The sequence below is a fragment of the Ambystoma mexicanum genome, chromosome 6q (genome assembly GCF_040938575.1).
Source record: "Ambystoma mexicanum isolate Mex_15411 chromosome 6q, UKY_AmexF1_1, whole genome shotgun sequence".
Lineage (NCBI taxonomy): Eukaryota > Metazoa > Chordata > Amphibia > Caudata > Ambystomatidae > Ambystoma > Ambystoma mexicanum.
The window spans coordinates 762,959,259-762,981,478 of NC_090937.1; the positions used below are offsets into that span (position 1 = coordinate 762,959,259).

A 22,220-nucleotide genomic window follows, 5' to 3' on the forward strand; every position below is an offset into this window, starting at 1 on the left:
CCTAAGTCACCAAAGTATTTCTAATAAGGTTCATGAAGTTCAGTTGTTTAAAGCGAAGCGGCATTGAAAATCATTTCAATTAAATCTATGAAATTCTCAGTTGCATAAATCCAAGAATCATTTTCTATGAAGTGCACAATTGTCATGGTGAAGGAACCATTTCAAGAAGCCCACAAAGTTCAAAGCTGTCCTAACTTAAGCCATTGAAATCCTCAAGGTAAAGAGCGTTTTTGTACCTAGAAGCCACACAACACTGCCACATGTTCTGACACTGTAATTCCGGCAGCCTTTTCCCAATCTCCTCACCTTAATTAACCTGGCGGTGGCACTGGTATTCTATTTTCTTCTTTTATCCCTCTTCCACTTCCTTCCCTCCCATCTTTTTCATCTTTTCAATATAATCTTGGCCTCTTTTTCCAAGCCTTGCCCTTTCATTTCCTACCATTTATCTTCCTCCTGGACCCATTTCCTCAGTTTGTGATTTGTATATCTCCTTTTTCTTTTCTCTTCTCCCCATGCTTCTTGTCCACTACTGCACCTGCTTGCTGCTTATGGTTTCTTCTTTCTCCTCCTTCATACACCTCTTACTATACCCTTGATTTGGTATTTTCGTCTCTAGGCTTCATCTCTCCTATCCCTGCTACCCCTTTTATACCTCTCGTGTCATGCTCTTCTTTTATTCTCTTTCCTCTCCTGCTCTTCCAGCATCCTCTTACTCTCCTTTTTATCGTAATCTTAGGAACTTTAGTCTCTCATCCTCTTTACCTACTCTTACTTATTTACTTTACTTATTTACCTCTTATCTCTACGCTCGTCTCTTACTTGCCTGACTTGGCTATCTCTCTTCTATTCTGATTTCCACTCCAGATGCTTTTCTACCTCTTCGTTCTTTAGTTTCCACCAAGAAACTCTCTCAGCCCTGGCTGCCCGTCCTCCCTCCCCCAGCTGCATTCCCTGCACACAGTCCTCTAGATAAGATTTGGAAGTGGTAGTATTTTACTCCCTATTTTTTTTAAGTTGGAATAAAATAATGTTTGGGTGGAGTAAAAATGTAGTTCCAATTCCCAATGGGGGTACTTTATAAGCGCGTAAATATAAGTTTCAAATGGAAAACAGAAATGTTTTTGTAATCATTATTTCTTTCCACCTGGTTATTCATGCACATTCAAAGATACAGCTTTACTAGTATTACTGCCTGATCAGAAGTAGTAGCTTCTTCTGGTGGTACTGCGTGCACTACAGCTGCAAATATATCAATGGTGCTATGTCGGCGAAAGCAGGTGTTAAGTGCCTCTGTCCTACTTTTTGTTGGGAGTAGTTTTACTCCCTATTTCTATTTTTGGGAAAATGTGCCTATTTGTAGGGAGTAACTGTGTCTGATACCCCTTATCTGTAGTTTTGCCTGCAAGTCTCTCAGGAGGGCAGAAAGGTGCTGGAGGAAATTCACTCCCTCTCTGATCGTCTTCACTCACTTCTCTTCAGTTTTCCTTTGATATGTCTCTTCTAGCCAAAACTTCCTACTACTCTGATCTCATTCACCAATTCTCCTCTCACCCTCTGTCTTTTCCAATTAGTGGATTGTTTGCTTTCTACTCCTTTTCCTAGACCTAGTTTCTCTTCTCTCTCTGCCCTTCATTTCTGTAACCTTTTCTCCTCTCACAACTACGAGCTTCCTCCTCCATCTCTCCGTCTCCTGTTTCTCCCTCTGTCCAGCATCCAGCTTTATCTTCTTTTACTCATTTCTCTGATTTTAAGACCACTACCATTCTTTCCAGCCTCCACCCTGCTGCTTCCCTGACCGTACCATTGCCCTTGCTTCTTATTCAGTCTTTCCTGTAATTTTCCGTATTTATCTTCTTTTATCATGCTGTAAAACTCCCCATTGTGAAAAATCTTCTCTGGATCCATCTCTCTCCTCTATTACCCCATCTCGCTTTTCCCTTTCTAAGCTACCTGAGCTTGCTGTTCTCTCTAAAGTTTCTCACTATCTTCACTGCCACTCTCTTCTTCTGCTTCACCAATTGGGCTTCCATTCCATGCACTCTACTGAAACATTTTTAATCCACATCACTAACTTGACACTCCAAGCAATCCTCCATCCTTACTCTCCTTGAGCTTTTTGCAGCATTCGACACAGTCAATCAGTCTACCTTTCTTTCTTCTCTCTCCTCATGAATTTTCTGGCTCGATCCTTCACTTCCTATCTTCCTAATCAAACCTTTTCTATTTCTTGGTCCGGTACCTATTCTTTCCTCATCTCTCTTATGCGGGGTTCCCCAGGGTTTCATTCTTGGCCCCTCCTTTTCTCTCTGAACACTTCTCCTCTTTCTGATATTTCTAAATGTGGCTTTTCTTTTCATTTCTATGCTGATGATACACTGTTCTTCATATCCTTTTCTGATTTTTCGCACACTCTTCAAATGATGAAATCTTGCTTTCTTCGTCTGAATCCTTCCAAGACAGAGGTTTTATCACAGCTTAACCACTCTTTCTCCTCCTGTTTCTGCTCCCTTTCTTTCTGCTCTATTGCCCCTTTCTAAATTTGCTCGTAATCTAGCCATCATTTTTGACTCTTTTTTTCCACCATATTAACTCTACTTCCCATAGCTGTCAGTTTCATCTCTCCAAGATCTGTAAGATTTGCTTCTTCTTATCTTCGCCTCCAAGAACCTTCTCTGCATTAATTTTCTCTCGCCTCTTCTGTTTGGTCTCTGTGCCCATCTGCTTGTCCCACTTCATTCTATCTACCATCTCTCAATTCGGACTTTGCTTTCTCTTCCTCCACATTCTTCCATTCCCTCAGCTCTTCTCTCATTGTCTTAGTTGTCTTTTGAATCATGTCTGCTCTTTAATTTGTTATGGTCTTGCTCCACCTTAGTGGTCTTATTTCTTTCCATTCACCTCCTCGATTTCTCCATTTTCAGCCTTTAATTCTTTTGGCCGGGCCTAAGCCTCCTTGTGCCTCTTCCCGGTTTCGATCCTTCGCTCTTCTTGCCCAAGGTATTGTAACTCCCTTTCTATTATAATTTGTTCTTCCTCTTTACCCGTCTTCTGCTCTTGACTTAAATCCTTTTTGTCTTATCCTTCCTAATTCCATTTAAATCCTTTTTGCCTTATCCTTCCTAATTCCATTTGTCAATTTTCTTGATCTGCATTTACAACTATTATAGTACCGTTTTCCTTTTGGGCAGCGCTTAGGTGTAAGCACTTTCTAAATAAATAATAAATACAAAAAAATACAAATATCACCTGACCTGGATAACTGTTGAGTTCTTAGATGTTCAAAATCAGTGGCACGAGTTCTATGAATTATTTTGTTTGTCTAAATTTAAAAATATCTAATGCGGTCTACAGTAAAGACACTATGAAGACAACTAGTGCTGGTCTCTGACCAAAGGAAGGATGAAGCCTAAAGCTGATCTTAAATCCACTCTGTCCCTCAGTAAAGACAATTCCACATGGTATCATAAAATGAGTCCCGGTAAGGAACATAACCATGCCAAGGCAAAGAAGGAGACGGAACCCAAGCGCTCGAGTCTTTTGGTTTATGACCAAAAACAGACTTGAAAAAGATCGATTTAAGATAACTAGATATTGCACCTTCGCAATCTAAATGCTTCCTACCATAAGGAAAAAACTTCACTGCATCACATTACATATTTTCAAAGGCCTATGGCGAATGCCCTTGCAACTCGTTTTGTGACCTCTTTTATTTAGCTTAATGAACTGTAGGGTCACCCACCACAAAGCCTACACAATTGAATATTGATGAGATAAATTAAATTCTAAGAAAGTGCCAAGACTTTCACAGCTTTCTATAAGATAAATGACGTGTCGCTCCCCTTCCACTAGGTTTCCATTTACTTTCACCCAGTCTGTCCTGCACTGGGCCTCTCTTGACCCCCCTGCTTGGCACTCCCAGGATCTCTATGCTGGTGTGCGTTTAGTCTGAGATATTAACTTTCTCTGACAACATAAACCTCCTTGCTTTAATGGATTTTTTGTTCATTTCTCAAATCCGTTACACTACACTGCAATTTATAACGGCTTATTTTAAACTGTCCTCGAATAAACGATCCTTTATCAACAGACGCATAGGAATTTACTTCTCATCTTCCTCACTGTTAGTTCATGTTCCATGCTTCTTGAAATTTCACACATCCAAGTTTCCACCATCTATACCCCTCTCGTTTACTTTTAGTGTCTCTTACCCGACTCGTGCTTTATTTATTACGCCCTTTCTTTACTTCTACTTCTCCCCATTTTTTCCTTAAGCGGACTACGGTCTAGAGAATCCTAGCTGGAGGAGAATGCTTCTTTTCGGAGAAGCCTAGGTACTCTGAAACTATCACAAAGGTCATTTGGCGAAGTAAGAACACTTTGTGACATAAGGAAGAGTGGGAAAGGTGCTTATCTTTATGATTGGGAGTCCAAAGAGGGGTTCAAGACTCTTGGGTCCCATTATGGCACATAACTGGCAACAAAGAGAATTCTACTTTTAATAAATCTTTTTGATTTTTCTTTGTGCTTATTCCTTGTTGTATGGTTGGAGAGAATTAATATATTACTGTATAGTAGACTGTATTTTTTTATTTGCTTCACTGTGGCATGTTTTCTTTTTAATAATGTAACACTGCTATATCTCCTGGGTGGATCGAAATGCACATTCTACAGTGAACAAACACAAAGTTCCGACATGGGTTTTCCATTAACTTTCTTTTCTTAGAACTACCAACAAAAAAAATACCCATGGTGAGCGGATACTGAAACACACTCCTGAGAAATACTAAGCCAAAATATATTAGTAAAATACTTTCAATGGCAGCAAAAAGTCCAAGGTAAAGTACCCATATTCGTAAAGTCACCCAACCAAACCATTTTCATTGCTTGTGGGGTTCTTATGGCTTAATCTGGAAAAGACCATATGACACATTCTTCACAAATGGTTTCCCGGACTCACTTTAGCAAGTGGAAATCGTCTCAAAAGAACACACCAGCAATACACATCCCTTAAATACTGTGTGGCAGCCATGGTCTTCAAATCACTTAGTAGATGCTTCTTGTCAGTCGTTGGATCTTCGAATTAAGTCATGCTTTTGTTAATTATCGTGTCTGTTTTAGCATACTCCAAGCCTAGATATGCAAACTATTGTCACAGTATAGGCACGTTAGTGTTTGGCATGGACATGGGTGGTTGGTGGAAATGTTCCACTGTCAGTTTGATCATCGTATTGATTCCGAGGGCAGTAGCCCTCTTCTTAATTTATAAGCAGATCTTGGTATAGTCATGTGATTTAGGAGAAATTGGCCTAGTCACAAATACCATTTATCTTGTAATTGGTGCAAGGTATTCGTGACCCAGGTTTGGTGCTGTGATCTTGATCGTGTTAAGAGGTGTGCACCAACTTCCCAAAGTGCTGCAAAGTTGCATTTTAACGTTTAACTGTGGTTACAGAAGACATGGCGGCCACCCACTACAGTTAGTGTGGCTTGTGATGGATGTGAACAGCCATGTCCTCTGCAGTTATGCACTTAATATTAATTTTGTTCATCTGTGATGGTACGACCTTGTTACAACGGCAGCCTTTTTTTCGCTGAGTTTTTATGCCGAATTATTTCACCCAAAAGCACTCTAGGAAATTCTATGAAACATAGGGGAAGGTGAGGGCAAAGGTAGGGCGATAGGAAATACAGACTAGATAATAGGGCAGAGGGGTTTGGGGAGAACTGGCCATGTAAGAACATAGAACTGCCGAGATCCTTACTCTACAGCCAGCTATGGGTATGCATTCTACCACGGGCTGTTGCATCTTGATCATGTGGAGGCCTCAATCTATGTCCAAAGGGGACGCACCCACACTTATATTAATCACAGGTGTGGTTGGTACTCAAGACCATGCACATTCGGTCAGCAGCACTGAACAATGTTTATTCCGTGCTATACAACTTCAAAACTCTTCTAGTGGAGCTGTGTCTGCTGCACAGGCAATAGAAAACCATCACCTTCCAGCTACTGTATCCCACTTTACATTGTTTCATGTCACGTCATTTTTAAATGAACTAACACATGTACTTGCCCTTAACGAGTGATCTCAGAGTCTGACAAGTAAATGATTGTATCGTATGTCTGTTAATCATGATTACAAAATATTTCATCTTTCTTGTGAGATAAGGTGGCCAATGTAATTATGTACTCTCTAGTCCAGAAATGTGAGAATATGGCAGTAGTAGCACTACTATATGTTGTAAGAGCTTTTACCATCCGTTCGGTGCATCATATGGAAAAAGGCCCCTTTGAGCGAGCTGATATGTTATTAACCTCCCCCTCATGCCCCCCATAAATTCCCAGAGCACTTGTTAACCCTGTTGGGCCACAAAAGCAGTGCATCTGCAGCACAAAGTAACATTTTGTAGAAACTGCAGTTTCAAAGATGACACATTTACAAAACAAGTTTGCTTGGCATGGATCTGTCCAGATTTGAACCTACCCTGCAGGCTGAACATGTACTTTCCTCGGCTCACTAAACGATGGCCCTGGTATACTGGTCACAGAAGAACAGAGGCATGCGGTCAGAGCTACAGGCGCACACACAGGCATGTGATGTTATACCCTCACTCTGACGCTCACCGTCATTCACACTACACACACCCCTGCACATGTTAATTTAGTCAACGCCAGCATCACCAAACTACACTACTGGACCACACACACATTGTCACATGTGCTCTCATAACTACTGCTGTCTTTATTATCTAGAGCACTCTTCCTGTTACCAAAAAAGTTTTTTTCGGCCTGCTATCCATGGCCAAGCAAGATAAAATATGGGCTGCTGCTGGCATGGATGGCGGGTGGGTCTTCTCTTCTATGGTCATGTGCTCTTTTCACTCTCTAAGCTCTGCTCAGTGCTCTCAAAGACAACAAGAAGTCACAAGCTAAGGGTGGCAAGAGGTATGAACTTCAGACTATGCCTTGTGTATCCCTCAGCTCATTGCATCATGCCAACATCATCTCTTGACCCTGCTACTATAATGACTCTAGCACAAGCTGGGGTGTGAGGGGTGAGCAAATTTAAACCCCACCCCAGACTTTGATGGTCACATTGGGTCAGGGTTCTGGGGGCGGGCAGGATGTGTTTACATTTTATGCTGTATTTCATTTACTTAGGCAGCGAGATTGGACACTCTACTTGTCCCTTTTTCAAGTATTGCATATGCCCGATTTCTTTAAAGCTTTCAAGAAGACCTTGCATATAGACTTATGCAGATCGACCATGTTGGAGTTCTGCGGTCGTCTATATTTAGATTAAGGAGCTGCTGGAAAAATCACTGCGGGCGGAGGGGTGTTCAGGGGCATTGTAGGGGTAGAAAGTAAGAAGCAAACCAACATCCCAGGGCAACGAAGTAATCTGTCGTATAAGCAAGTGATTGTCATCAATATTTCATCAGATAGTCTTGAAGACCATACCTGTGCTGATTAAGGGGCATCCTTTTGTCATGAGAGCGATTCAATAAGTCGAAAACCGTATAATCTTTTACATACCTATCTCTGCTTTATTTTTGCAAAATAATGTGTCTAGGGCGAAGGACTAACTCGCACACTTCATTTTGTAGCACAATGTGATTATTAATATATATATACTGTTTAATTGATTTCTTTTTCTTGTACAATAGAATAACGTGTTCCCATTTCTTTTCCCACTTCCATCAGTGCACACGTCAGATTCTTTCGGAGAGGCTGGGTCGTGGCTCAAGAACAGTGGACTTGGAACTGGAGGCACAAATAGAAATACTAAGAGATAACAAACGAAAATATGAAAATATATTAAAACTGGCTCAGACTTTGTCATCGCAGCTGTGCCAGATGGTACAAACCCAGAGGCAGCTTGGAGATGCATTTGCAGACCTAAGTTTGAAATCCTTGGAACTTCACGTAAGCTATTTGATAGTTTATTTTTTTTTTTTTTTTTAAATGAATAGGTTTGAAAGATAACGGTGCAGCCATCAAAAATATCAAGGCGCATTGAAACAAATCGGCATGTTTCATCATCTTTGCAGACCAGAAAAGCTTCATCTTTCTTATTGGCAGTATACCAGAATAGCAATTACGCAGCTAAAGGCTGTCTCTGAAATGCATCATATTGAGCTATAACCTCTGAGACTAGACGTGCGCTTCTACTGGTTTAATTTATGTAAATATTTATATAGCACAGAACATGTTTTGGGCTTCTTCGGTGCACTCTACCATGTTTGTCATACAGTAATTCTCATCTCAGTGGCTACTCAAAAAATATAGTGTGACAAAGGCAGAATACTAAACTACAGAAATCACAAAATGTACAATTTGAAAAAGGTCCAGGTACTGGGCTATTGGAGACGAACTTGATTAAGGTAATGGGGATACATGAACGATTGTCTTTAAGAACGCAGTCGCACGTATAGTTTCTTTTCAAATTTAAAGCCATTCGATTTTAGTTTGTTTTGCACTTATAATTGCCATCTGGTGGCTTTTTTCATAAAAAATATAAACATTCCACATTTTTACTTGGCAATTTTGACATAGTACAGTCATCTTCACTAATATGTATTACATCTTTTGTGTAGCTACTTCAGTCGTGCAAGATGTTCTATATCATTTGACCTGTACCACCTGCAGCACATTTTCACTTACGGTAGCCATTTGGTGCTCTAGAGGCAAGAACCATTCTTTAGGGCAGAATTGCATGCTTGCTTCTGCTATTTGCACTTTCCTACTTTAGCCACAAAAGATACAATGTAGGTTGAGAAGGAAGTACACAGTAGAATGCTTGCTCCCCTGGCATTGTTTTGAAACCGCTTAACCTTTTAACTGCCATGGGTTTTCCCCCCAGTGCCAAGGTATTTGGTATTTCACCATTCAATGCCTGCTAACGTTTTCTGTTTCATTAACCCCTTAAGTGCCAAGGACGAGCTATCTCGTCCTTGGCAACAGGGAGGTAATCCCAAGGACGAGATACCTCGCCCTTGGCACTTTAGGAGAAAGGTGTTTGGACCTATTTTTTTTTTTTTGCTGCTGGAAAAAAAGGTTGTTGTGCGGGTCATTGTTGGTGCAAATTAATGTTTGTTTCTGCATATTTTAATGTCATCCTGCCTGGGTTTTGAAAGGGGTTTTGAATAATTTCCCGACCGATCTACTGCCCAAATCCCTGTTTACCAAGCGGCTGGCAAAGTGGCCAAATCTCAGAGCCAGATTTGCAGCAATTAATTTATCTTTCGACAGGTTTTAATGTAATCTCACCATCTTGCAGTCATCAATTCTCTTTCTACAATTCTACAAATGTTTGATAACCTCTGCAGTACCTCTGGTATATTTGTCAGGATGCTTCTTCTTGGGTTGTTGTTCAGCTATCAACAACCACCCCGTTTTACTACTGTCACTATATAAGGGATATATGGAGTCGCCATGATCTCCATATCCCTCCTACACATCAGAGCCTTCCGCTGATGCTTGGCTACAAACACCTTATTAGCCAAAAGGAAATCTAACATCCAGACCACTGTCAACATCCTACTCTTTTGCCACCAACCTAACAACCTCGGGACCCCGGACGCTGACATCTCCTGCTCATTGCCCCTCTCCTCAAGCCCAAAACCAAATTTCTGCTTCTAGGCGATACCTAGGTTACAAAGACCCCTGAGACTAGAAGTCTTGGGCCCTCACCACAGCTCTCTTTGCGATGAACTTCTCCCAAGCTGTTTCCTCCCCACTCACGATAAAGGCTTGATCCTCGACTGGATCCTATTTATCAACACATCCGTCCAGGTGACCTCCATTGGCCCTGTACCCTGGACAGACCACTCCCTGATCCGCTTTACCATGTGCTTGGCATCTATCCGCACCCCTAAAATGGGCATCCGCCTGCCTGTATGACCAAGGTACTATTGGAACCCACCATCTGTGTCTGCCTTGAGTCGCAACCTGACAGCACTGACCCCAAAGTCATTCTCGTTGCCGACAACTCTGCGTTCCTCTGCGCACTAGACCAGCCCGTCCCTCGCAAAACCACGGCACGCAAAAAAAAGTAACCGCCACAACTGATTCACAGAGGAATTAACATCCATTTGCAAACTAAAATGTACCCAAGAACATCTGAGAAAAAACCCTACCCTCACAAACACGGAGGCCTTTAGGACCATTGTCAAATCACATAAAACTGCAATCCTTACTGCAAAATCCAGCATCTACAACACCAGAATTAATAAAGGTAGCTCTAACAAAAGAGAACTCTTTAAAATCCCTAAAGGAGTTTGAAACTCTAGCCCATCCTATTGCTAGTTTCCCGAAAGATAAAGCCTGGTGCTCCCTTATACAATCAGCCCTAGCTAACAAAACCCACAACCGTGGCGACAAAACTATTCTCAAGAAATCCCTGCTCCCCTCCACAGAATCAGATTTCCCTGTTCTCACCTCCTCCCTTGCTCCCACAAACCCCTTTTTTCACTTCACCCCCGTACCCTTGGCAGATGTGCTCACCACCATCCAATGCCTCAGAGCATACAACTGCACAGTCGACATCTGCCCTGCCCACCTCATCAAGATGTTTGCCGACCCCAATGCCCCCACCATTGCCATTTTCATCAACGCTTCCTTAATTTCCCAAATAGTACCCAACTCCATCAAAGAAGCCTGGGTCGCACAGCTCTTAAAAAAAACCTTCTCTCGACCTCCTCCTCCCCATCAACTACCGCCACATCACGACGGTACCCTACCTCCTGTAAATTCTTGACCGTACTGCCTACTCCCAACTTCAAACCCACCTTTTAACCCACAATCTACTGGGCACTCGCCAATCGGGCTTCAGGCCTAGACACAGCGCAGAATCAGCCCTCCTCAACCTAAAGATACAGCTCGATCACATCTGGGACGCAGGGCATCTCGGCATCCTCCTCTTACTTCGCCTTTCAGCTGCATTTTGATCTCGTCAACCACAACATCTTATGCCACCACCTCACTACCACATTCAACCTCTTCACCGAAGCAGCTAATTGAATCAAGTCCTTCCTGACTGGACGATCCTCCAGGGTCTTCGCTGAGACTGAAGCAGCTGACCCCATCCTGTCTCCTATGGAATCCCACAAGGATCCTGCCTCTCACCAACACTGTACAATATTTACACCAAGCCTCTCTTTGACCATCTGGCAGCTTAAGCATTCCGTATGCAAACTTTGCTGACGACATGCAGGTCCTCCTTAAACTCACCGGCAATCACTTGACGCAGCAACCTGCAACCATATTTACAGCATCATCCAGGCCTGGATGGTTACACACCATCTCTGCCTGAATGACAAGACAGAGCTCCTCATCGTTGGCTCTCCACATCGTTGGCTCTCCGCACTGCCTCAAACACCTTGACCCTGCTTTCACCTTTCTGCATGGACTGGAACATCACCCCTTTATCTAAAACATTGGGAGTTCATCTTGATTCAGAGCTGAACATGCAGAAACATGTCAAGGAGGTCGCCTAGTTCGCTGCCTATTCTACCAAACCCAACCTATCCAGACATCCATGGCATTGCAGTAATCTAGTTTACTTCCAATAATGGCCCTGGCTACCATAAGGCAGTTGTTGGTGGTAAGGAATTTCCTGGATAGATTGATATGTTTGGTAGAGTAGGCAGCAGACATGTTTCTGCATGTTTAGCTCTGAATGGAGATGAACTCCCAATGTTTTAACGTGAATAGATATGGGGGTGATGTTCCAGGAACCGCTTCTAAAAACCTCAACAAACAACTGATGCAAAATAATGCCCTGAGGGCAGTATGGGGCCTGAAGCGATCAGATCACATCTTGCTAGCGAGACGCGAAGCTCACTGGCTCCCAATTAAGGCACGCATTGAGTTCAAAATCCCATCCATCCCTCATTGCTGCCTCCACAACACTGCCCCCACCCCCTTACCTCACATATTGCATCTCAAAAAAGTCTAACCTAGGCAGCTTGCGCTCCTCCACCTCATTAATTGCCCCCAGATCCAACAGAAAGAGAGCGGGTGGATCTAGCTTCACCATTATAGCTCCCACTCTTTAGAACTCCCTACCTTCCTGCATCCAAGAAGAACCTTCCTACCTGATCTTTCACAAAAAAGTAAACTGCACTGTTTAACAAATATTCCTGACCATACTGGACAACCTTAACGGAAATGTACTGCCTGTAACTAAAACCGTAACCTTGCTAACTGTACTGTAACCTCACTGGCACTGTGATACTTCCGGGTCTGGGTGCTAACAACAAAGCTAACAAATAAAATAAATTAATAAAGAAAACTACTCCTTGGTTCCAGAGTGTGCTACTACTCCAACCACTTTTAATGTGACATCAACTGACAGTCTTATACAAAACCATATTTCTTGATAGGGTTCTACTTCATATGTGCAAATAATTAGGCAAAAGATAAGACACTTCAGCCTCTACAGGTCGGCAAGGCACTCTTCTTTTCCCTGCTTCAAGAAAAGGGCAGCCTCTTTGCCTCTCCAGTCTGCCTTTCTGCCACCTGGATAACCTGCTGGTTTCCAGACTGACTTCCTACCCTCCTCAGCAGTCTCTGCATTACAGGTTACTGGTTTTAGTCTTCTTACATGCACCCGCTGCCTTCCCTTGCTTTGTACACACCCTCTAGGTTCCAGTAGTTACCTGGAAGCTGAATTGCCACAGTTTCAACTTCTGCTAATAATTTTTCACTTGTATTAGAGGACACTGGACCTTTAACAACTTCGCCTGTTAGATGGTTTGTTTTCAACAGGGTTTTCTTTATCCTGGAAAGGGTTCGCCTATTGGCAATGCTTGTCCTTCTTAATATAACAACTTCTACTTTTAAAGAATGTTCATTCTCATATTTACAAGGCTCAGTCTTTAAAGGAAAACCACTTTTAGGTATATGTGACCACTCTTTACAGTATATTCTTAACCTCATATTCTTAACTTCAAGTGTCTGTAAAAGTCTGTATTTCCACACCTTAACAAAGAGACACCTCCATCTCTGGTTGGGAATCAAAATTGGTCACACACGACCTTCCTTTGATGTTAAACACACTTGCAACACAGTGTGAAACTCAGTTTCCAAGGTTTGAGAGACTTTTGAAAACGTTCCCCTTAATTGGAGACACATGTCAACTTCGGCTTTAGATAATCATTTAACAATGGGAAAGGAAAGGCTATTTCCATACGCCAGCACTATAGCTTTTATCAGAAGTGCACGCAATACATTTCCATTGTCAAAAGTTAGATTCCACAACAACAAACAAGATCGGGTTGCTTCTTCTCTTGCACAAGCCACTTTAGAGCTGTTTACCGTTGCTGGCAAGAGTTTGGAAGTGAACCTGAACGCCAAGCCTCACTCACCACTTTCCGAAACACTGCAGATGCTGGCTGCTTCCATTTACTGACTTCTACTTCTTTTTCCACTGCTCTAGGCACCCTTGGGACCCACATCCCTCTACAGCACGGCTGTCTCTGGCCGTGCCAACCTGGGGTGTCCTTCGCCCCTCTGTCCCTTGGCTGGCTTCTTGCTACGGGCTTCAGCACGGCTCAGCAATAACAGCCACTAGGTGCACCTGGGAAGACCCCCCACTCTCAGCATGGCTCTATCAGTGCAGGCAAGGCAGGGTTTGTGAACGCAGGACCCTCTCAGAACTTGCAGGTGAAATCTGCTCTCTCCTTGTCCCGGTGTCTCACCAGTGAACACACTTCCTCATGAACTGCCAGCCTTGTGCTTTTCTCCTCCTGCTACTACTGTCACCCTTCCAGCTCCAGCTCCTTCTCTCTGCTCCTTCTTGCTGTGGCCTCCTATGCCTCTTAGGTGGGGCATTTCATTTCAGGTGCAGGCTGCTGTTAATTGCCTGACCCTGACAAAGGATGTTCTCCAGCATGGGGTCTGGCATGGATTCACATGCTCAAGAATATTCCCGGTTGTCAGGCTGGGAATCCTCGGTAAAGAAAAAATCTTTGGTCACTGGTCTCTGGGTCATACTGCCCCCAGCCAATGACTGCCCTCTACGTAAGCCCCTTCTCTGGCAGCCATCTTCTGATTTTTACCGCACGTTCAAGTGTTGGGAGTCCTCGTGCTATAGCTCTCGAGCTTTTACTGTGTTTGGCGTTTTTACTCTTATATTTTTGGTCAATCGAGCCTCAAGCTCCACCGATTCTACTTCCGATCAACGGGGACCCGTTTCGGAATTTTTCTACGCCCCTCAAGGGCGAATTTTTGACGAGTTTCTACTTCTTGGCGGATTTCGGAAGATCTTTGAGGCCTACACCGCGTGGTCATGGCCGAGGACAAGGGAAACACGACGCCAGAATCCAAGCTGTTCAGAATCTGCCCTGGATGTGGATTACAGAATGTCTTCAAGGAAGATGAGCACTCCCGGTGCCTCTACTGCCTTCACGACGACAAATCGCACATCATGGAGAAGGGCTGTGCGTTATGTAAGAACATGTCCGACCGGACAATGAAGGATCGTCGTACCGGACTCACCAACTGGCTGGAGGGGAAGAGCCCAGCCGCAGGTGAGAAGAAGTCCGAGCGGTCTTCTAAGACCTTTGAGGGCGCTCCAGCGACGGGGGCTCAACAAAAGGCAAAGCACTGTGAGTCCGCAGGTACCGGGAGTGCCAATGGTTCGGGCTCCTTGGCTGCCAGGCAGGGCACGATGTCACCGACGCCATCAACCATGAGCCAACGCTCTGGCTCGGTGAAGAGGATGTCGGAGAACCTGGGTAATCTTCGGGAGAAGCCCTGGTCTATCCTGATGGAGACAGCCGGGAGGGGGAGCGAAGCAGCGACCCTCCCCCTAAGGTGAAGGCCTCAGGCGTGCCCAAGGTTGTGAAGGCCCAGATTCACCCGGCAAAGGCCTCTATTGAAGGAGTCGTTGCGACCCATCCTGGACCTTCGCCGCCTCAACAAATACATCAAGTCCCAGAAGTTCCGGATGGTCACCCTTCAGGATGTGCTGGGACAGCAGGAGGAGGGCGATTTCCTGTCTTCGCTGGACTTAAAGGATACTTATTTCCACATTCCCATACACAAAGGACACCGAAAGTTCCTGCGATTCGTGGTCCAAGGGCGACACTATCAGTTCAAGGCCCTGCCCTTCGGGTCGAAGTCAGCGCCCAGGGTCTTCACCAAATTCCAGAGACCTCGCCGTCGTTCACACAGGGAAGACCGTCCGACCTGCTTGCAGAACTGGGATTCTCGATCAACTTCGTGAAGTCCCACTTGCTACCGTTGCAGGACACCCTGTTTCAGGGAGCCAGACTCGACACAGTGGCATGGTTGGCGTCTCCATCGGAGGAGAGGACGAAAGCCATCCTGGGCAAGGTACAAAAGCTGTTGACTTCCAGACCCCAGCACATCAGGAAATGGTGATGACGGACGCCTCCCTGGAAGGATGGGGAGCGCACACGGAGATCTCCACGCAAGAGGCCTTTGGCTCCCGGAGGAGAGGTCACTAACCATCAACGTCGTGGAGCTCCGAGCCGTGTTCTGGGCCCTCAGGTCGTTCCTTCTGTCCCTCAAGGGCAAGGTGGTAAGGGTCTTCACTGACAACACCACCACAATGTTCTGCATCAGGATGCAGGGGGGCACCAGATCCCCAGCCCTATCCAAGGAAGTGCAGGATCTGTGGCACTGGGCTTTTGGCCAAAGGATGTTCTTGGTACCCTTCCATCTGGCAGGAATGAAGAACACCATTGCCGACTCACTCAGCAGGGAGCTGCACTCGTGCCATGAGTGGGAGGTTCGGCAGGATCAAGTGGATCTCCTATTCCGACGATTGGGCAATCCCCAGATCGACCTATTTGCGACGGCGACAAACGCCAAGTGCCGGAGGTTCGCCAGCAGGTTTCCCCAGCCGGGGAACTTGGGCGATGCCTTCTGATTCCCCTGTATGTTCCTGTATGTGTTCCCACCGTTGCCGTTGCGACTCATCAGTTAACTCAGACGGTCCCGGTGCAGGATGATCCTTGTCGCACCGGTGTCGCCGAGACATCTGGTTCCTGGACCTTCTGGACATGTCAGCGTCTCCCCCCCCCCCGGTCAAAATGCTGAAGGACGCGGATCTTCTCGCCAGGGAAGGAGGCGCTATCCTCATCACGACCCGGGATTTCTGAACCTGCAGGCCTGGCTCCTGCAGCACTAGAGTTCGGAGGGTACGATATCCCGGCAGACTGCAAGGAGGTGCTTGCAAAGGCCAGAGCGTCCTCGACTCTCAAGTGCTATGGACACAAATGGAAGAGGTTCTCTGTCTGGTGCGGTGCACAGAAGATTAACCCTCTGCGGATTACAGCCCCTCAAGTGCTGCCATACTTGCTGTCGCTGGCCAAGTCGGGGCTGGCTCATGCCACCATCAAAATCCATCTGGTGGCGATCTCCTGCTACCCAGGAACTCTGGAGCGATCATCTCTGTGGTCTCATCGCCTGGTGAAAGAGTTCATGAAATGACTGTTCCGGTTGTTCCCGCCGGTGAAGGTTCCGGCCCCGGCATGGGAGCTCAACGTGGTGCTGACCAGGCTCATGGGGCCGCCATTCGAGCCTCTGCATTTGGCACCGTTGAAATTCCTATCATGGAAGACAGTGTTTTTTGTGGCCATCACTTCCGAACGACGAGTGGGAGAGATCCAGGCCCTCTCCTGTGAACCTCCATACCTGACATTCCACGAGACGAGGGTAGTGCTGAGGACACACCCCTCCTTCATACCATCAGACTTCCATCTCAACGAGCCCTTGGTGTTACCTGTTTTCTTCCCGTCGCCTTCGTCGCCGGCTGAGAGGACTTTGCACTCGCTGGATGTGGCTAGAGCGCTGAAGTTCTACATGGACCGTACGAAGAGCCTTCGTAAGACATCACAGCTATTTGTGAACTTTGGACCTGTGAACCAAGGGAAGGCTCTCTCGAAGGCTTCCATTTCCAGATGGCTCTCCGGCTGCATCATGCATTGTCACCGGTTGGCATACTGACTGTTGCCCTGCCGTCCGAGCCCCCATTCAACCAGAGCGATCGCTGCTTACCTGGCGTTCCTATCTGGTGTGCCCCTGCTAGACATCTGCAGGGCTGCTACGTGGAGATCGACACACACCTTCACAAGATTCTACTGCGTCGACCTTCATTCCAGGTAGGAGTCCAGAGTCGGCCAGGCAGTGCTGCGCAACCTGTTCGCTTGAAGGTGAGCCTGGTGAGGAGGTCAGAGATGCTTAATGTTGAGTTGTTGAAATGCTTAATGTTGAGTCTTGCCACCTCCCGTGGTTGTGCATGTGTGTACTGCTATGTATTCTTGTATTCATGAGCATGTGAATCCATGCCGGACCCAATGCTGGAGAAGGAACAAGTTACTTACCTGTAACTGTTGTTTTCCAGCATGGGTCTGGCATGGATTCACATGCAAACCCTCTCTCCAACCCCTCTGCGGCTCTTCTCTTGGTCCTACTGCCACTTTACGTGCTACCAAATCTAAAGATGGCTGCCAGAGGGCCTTAGGTAGAGGGTAGTCATTGGCTGGGGGCAGTAAGACAGCAACAAAAGGCAAAGCAATAGATAGAAAATTTGGCAAATTTTCTACCATTCCATTATTAAACTTCTACAAACTAAAGGTGGTTCCTATCATGACGTATGGTTCTGAGGCTATGCCGTGTCTACCCAAGGTTCTTTGGCCCAAACTAGAGGCCTACTTTTGGAGGACAGTTGTTTTCCTACCACACTCCACACCTGTCTGACTGATACGTCGAGAACTTAGTCTGCTTTCCCTTCAGGGCACGGTAGACTGTAACACGCTGATGCTCTACAGAAAATGTATTCTTCCAAACTGTTCCTTTCTCCACGGTCTTGTCTACAAAGAAATCCAAGCTTCAAGTTGCAAAATGCTCACCCGATGGAAAAAAGAAAACCAAGCTTTATTGCAAACTATTGAATGCACAGAAGATGACTTGATCAACAATCCGACAAGAATAACTAAAAAAATAAGAGATGGATTGGATCCGTACTCTCGACGCAGCTTCCAACTACAAACTTGCTTCTCACTTGCCTCCAGCATGGAAGAAACTAAATGTACTTCAGAACTACATCAAAAAATTTACCAGTCGACCGACACGTAACCTTATGAGAGCAAGACTAAACCTTCTAGACACCAATGAAATACGTCACATTAGGAATCATTCTCTGACTAACATATGCAGATTCTGTAACAAAGAGACGGAGACCATTCACCATCTACTACTGTCTTGCCCAAGTACAATGGAGATACGGCTTTCCTACATGAAATACCTTCTTCGCCAATCGTCAATAACTGACGAAGAGACATGGTGGGAAAGGATGATCAGTGGAGACAGAACGTCATGACAACTAGCGACATTCAAGATCCTTCAACCGCTAGTGGAAAAACTTGATTTGAAATGAAACCAACCAAGACTTTTCCCGCTACTGCCCTTTTCCTTCTTCTTTTACCCCAACATCAAAAAATCCTTTGTACCGCAATACTCCAAGAGTGACAAAATGATCACAAAGGAAACAAACATAAATTGAAGATGTTGTAAAAAAATCAATTTTGATTAAATTCAACAATAAAAAAATAAAAAAAAGTTCAGAAACGAAACTGATTTTTTTCTTTACCGAGGATTCCCAGCCTGACGGCGGGGAATTTTCTTGAGCATGTGAATCCATGCCAGACCCATGCTGGAGAACAGTTACAGGTAAGTAACTTGTTCCTTGGGCCTGATTGCCTGGCTTCTACTTCTACATGCCTTCTGAGCCCTCTTCTTTGTCTCAGTCCCTGTGGGATTCACTTTGGTAAAGTTAGATTTTCCTACTTCTAGTAACTTTTTAAGGGTAGATTTAATTCCCTTAGTAATTCTAACAGGAGCTATACATTTTAGGACTACTAGAGGGAGATGTGGTAGTGAAGGCAGCACTTTAACTATTCCGTAGTGTACCTTTGATATTGAGGAGGACATGTGATGTTGGGGACAATAAAGGTTATTTTTCTTTCCTTTGGTGCAATAGGGTTGGGTGTTACAACCTTACGTTTTATCACTTTAGTTTTAACCAGAAATTGAGAGAAATTAAAATGACAATAAGCCATAACCTCTTCTGGCATAGTGGTAAGAATGTGTCCATCGCAGGAAAAATACTGCGTCTCGTCCCACAGAATCTCCTGATTACCTTGGGCCCTGTCTTTCCCCAGATGCTGCTCCCACAGTGCACTACCCCCAAGGGTGGGATCAGGAAGCATCTGCTCCACCCACCCCCCCAGCCAAATGGGAGGTGACTTTAGGCAGCGTTTTAGCAAGGGATCTGCAGGATTCTTCACATATGTGAGTATCCAATCTCACTTGTGGGCCAGACATCCTGTAGTAATCACTTTTGGGTCCTTTGTTGATTTCAGTCTTGCCACTTGCTTGATTAGGGACAAAATCTCTGACCAAAATGGTTGTATCATTTAACTTGATCGCCACATATGCAGCAAGGTACCTGTGGTCCAGAAACATTGCCAATAAAAAATGAGATGAGAGAAAGATCTCATACATTCTAAAATGAGTTGAATACCAACACATCATGAGTTTCTAGGCATTTCCTTTTGCTGGAGTACATAGAGAGGTTATAGAAGCCCTTGTCTGGATTTAAGATCTAGATCTGACTGGAGTTTACTTTCCCAATGGAGCATATAGGTATGCTTTGAATTGCGTTTCCAATCTTTGTAATAATTAACATCTTCTGTTTCATAGCACCGATGTGCAAAAGATGTTCTAGACCTGTGAGTTCCTATATCCCTCTCAAGAAGTGGAGGGACCGCCTGCCCAATACCCCAGTTGCATGAATCTGACCTCATCACTGGCCTTAAGCAAAAATGTAGTTGTACTCTCTGCAAAAAACATTACTCTGCCCTACCCATATAATTGGTCCAAGTGTGCGAGACCCCCTTTTTTCCAGTGGAGGAAACTCTCATTGCTTTGACTCAGCAGAAAGTCAGTGTTTGCCCAGAGAGGGAAGAGTAGCCATCAAGCTCATTCTTTGTTAAATCTTATCCTAGTAGCACAGCAAAGGATGCAAAGCTGACAGACCATGGTTAGGGTGGGACCTCTTGAACTCCTCAATTGTGACTGAACAGGTGCCACAAATTGTGCTCTGTTCAGAAATGTGCCATTTCTTTTGAGAGAACCTGTCAAGCCTGTCAAAAGTAGCTAGGTTCTCTTGCTTAGCCAAATGTAAGAAACCCTGTTCATTTGTTAGGGTTGTAATTACTTTGCAGCGCCACAGCTGCTTCAGTGTATATCTTAATAACATATTGGCCTTTTTCAACTCTATAATAAAAGTGCCTTGTTTGTAATGACGATTGGGCTATGTGATCAGTACCCAGTGCGGCCTTGCAGTCTTCATTTGTCTCTGATTTCAGGGATCCAGAAGTTCTATGAACCTCTTCAATATCAGGTACCAATTGGTCAGGGCATCTCTGAATTTATCCCTAGCTTTTTTCCAGCCAGATGTTGTACTGAATGTTTCCCATAATTGCAGATTTTACAGATTCCCATAACGTGGCTTGAGATCTGCCCAACCAAATTTTCTTCAAAGTAATGTGAAAGCTGTTCAGACAGTGACTGGACTGCCCCCACTTCATTCAGAAGGACATTATTCCACCTCCTGTGTATAGTTGGTCTGCCTACTAAATCTGCCAGTGACCATTTTAATATGATGGGGAATGAACCAAAAGACATTTCAAAAGGATTGTGTCCTCCGACGTATTCCTTATCTTTGATAATACGTTTCCAGCTTGCTGGCCTCGGAAATTTTTTCTGTAGAGGGCGCTGCGCGTCGATGTCCGCCGAGTCGATCTCCCTCGACGGCCACCGTATCAGCGCCGACGTCACCATGCCCATAAATAGACACGTGCTGCGTCCGTTGCTCAGTTCTGTTTTTACGCGCTTCGTGGGGCCTCTGAACGTCGTTGCTCAGTTCAGTCAGGTTTATCTAAATCTATTTCGACAAATATTCACTTATCGTTCTCGATGGCTTCTTCATCAGAACCGACGACGCCGCGATCCGGCTTCAAGAAATGTCGAGACTGCGGTAAAAAAAATGTCAATAACTGATCCACACAGGGTCTGTTTATGGTGCTTGGGGTCCGAGCACCATTGTTCGTAGTGTGAGGACTGCATGTCCATGACGGCAAAAGCCCTGAAAGAGCGAAAGGGGAAGCTCGAGAGAGGTAAATCAGCCAAATCCTCCTCGAAAGTTTCATCGGCTGAGTCGAGGCATTCGTCTCCTCGCCGTCGAAAACACTCCCATTCTAGATCTCGAAGCAGCTCCCACCATTCGTCGAGATCTAGACACTCAAAAAAGAGACGTCAAAGGTCCCATTCCTCGTCTTCGGTGTCCCCCAGAAAGAGTTTGCCGTCCCACCAAACACAGTTCTCAAGCTGAGTGGGAGGAATTCAGAAAGAAAATGTTAAGCGTCTTCGAGAACGCGGCCTCGACCCCCTCGAAGACAGCTGAGGGTGATACCCCGGGTGAAAAACCCAAAAAATCAAAACGCCACGAGTCGCAGCACCCGGCGAAACATTCCACCCGAGAGCGCCATGAGCCATCGGGTAAGAAGGCACCGTCTTCGCCGTCGTCGAAGGTTCCTTCGATGCACGGGTCGGCGCCATCTTTGCCGTGGTCGAAGGGTTGTCGAACGGTGTTTTCAAGGGCCTCCGGCACGACGCCGAGATCGTCGTCGATGCACTCGAGTAGGATCCTGATCCTCTCGAGTTCTTCGAGACCCCTTCCAGTTTTTTCCACGCCATTTTCTGCACCTTCGAAGCCGGTTACATCGGCGTCGACGACTTTGACATTTTCTCGTCCAATAACGACGAGTTTGGCTCCTTCGGCCCTAGAGATGGGCTTTACTCCATTTCAGAGATCAGAATACCCTGGTCTTTCTTCAATTTATGAAGAAAGAGAAGACTCTGACCAAGAAACTTTTGGTTTACAGAGATCCACACTGCCTGCTGCAGAGGATTTCACCTCCGAAGAAAGGAGGCTGAAGGAACTACAGGACTCACTTCATGAGGCCAGTGGACTTCACACTTCCCCAGAAGTGGAATTTGTAAAGCCAGACCCAGGGGAACATGCCGAAACACCATATAGAACCCTGATGGCAAGAATAATTGAGTTTATGGGTTGGTCTGCGCCTTCACCTGTTTTCCAACAGGATGATCTAACGGA

General features: G+C 45.2%; 1 protein-coding gene across 5 annotated transcripts in view; it reads left to right on the forward strand.

The window, feature by feature from the left end:
- The window catches only part of ARFIP1 (ARF interacting protein 1), a 607,935-nt gene that overhangs the window by 456,803 nt on the left and 128,912 nt on the right, over positions 1–22,220 (forward strand). For all 5 annotated transcript variants that reach the window (XM_069631288.1, XM_069631287.1, XM_069631291.1 and 2 more), the window contains one exon: positions 7,709–7,930. In XM_069631288.1, the coding sequence (XP_069487389.1) occupies positions 7,709–7,930 (222 nt within the window). The remainder of the gene's footprint in view (positions 1–7,708; positions 7,931–22,220) is intronic.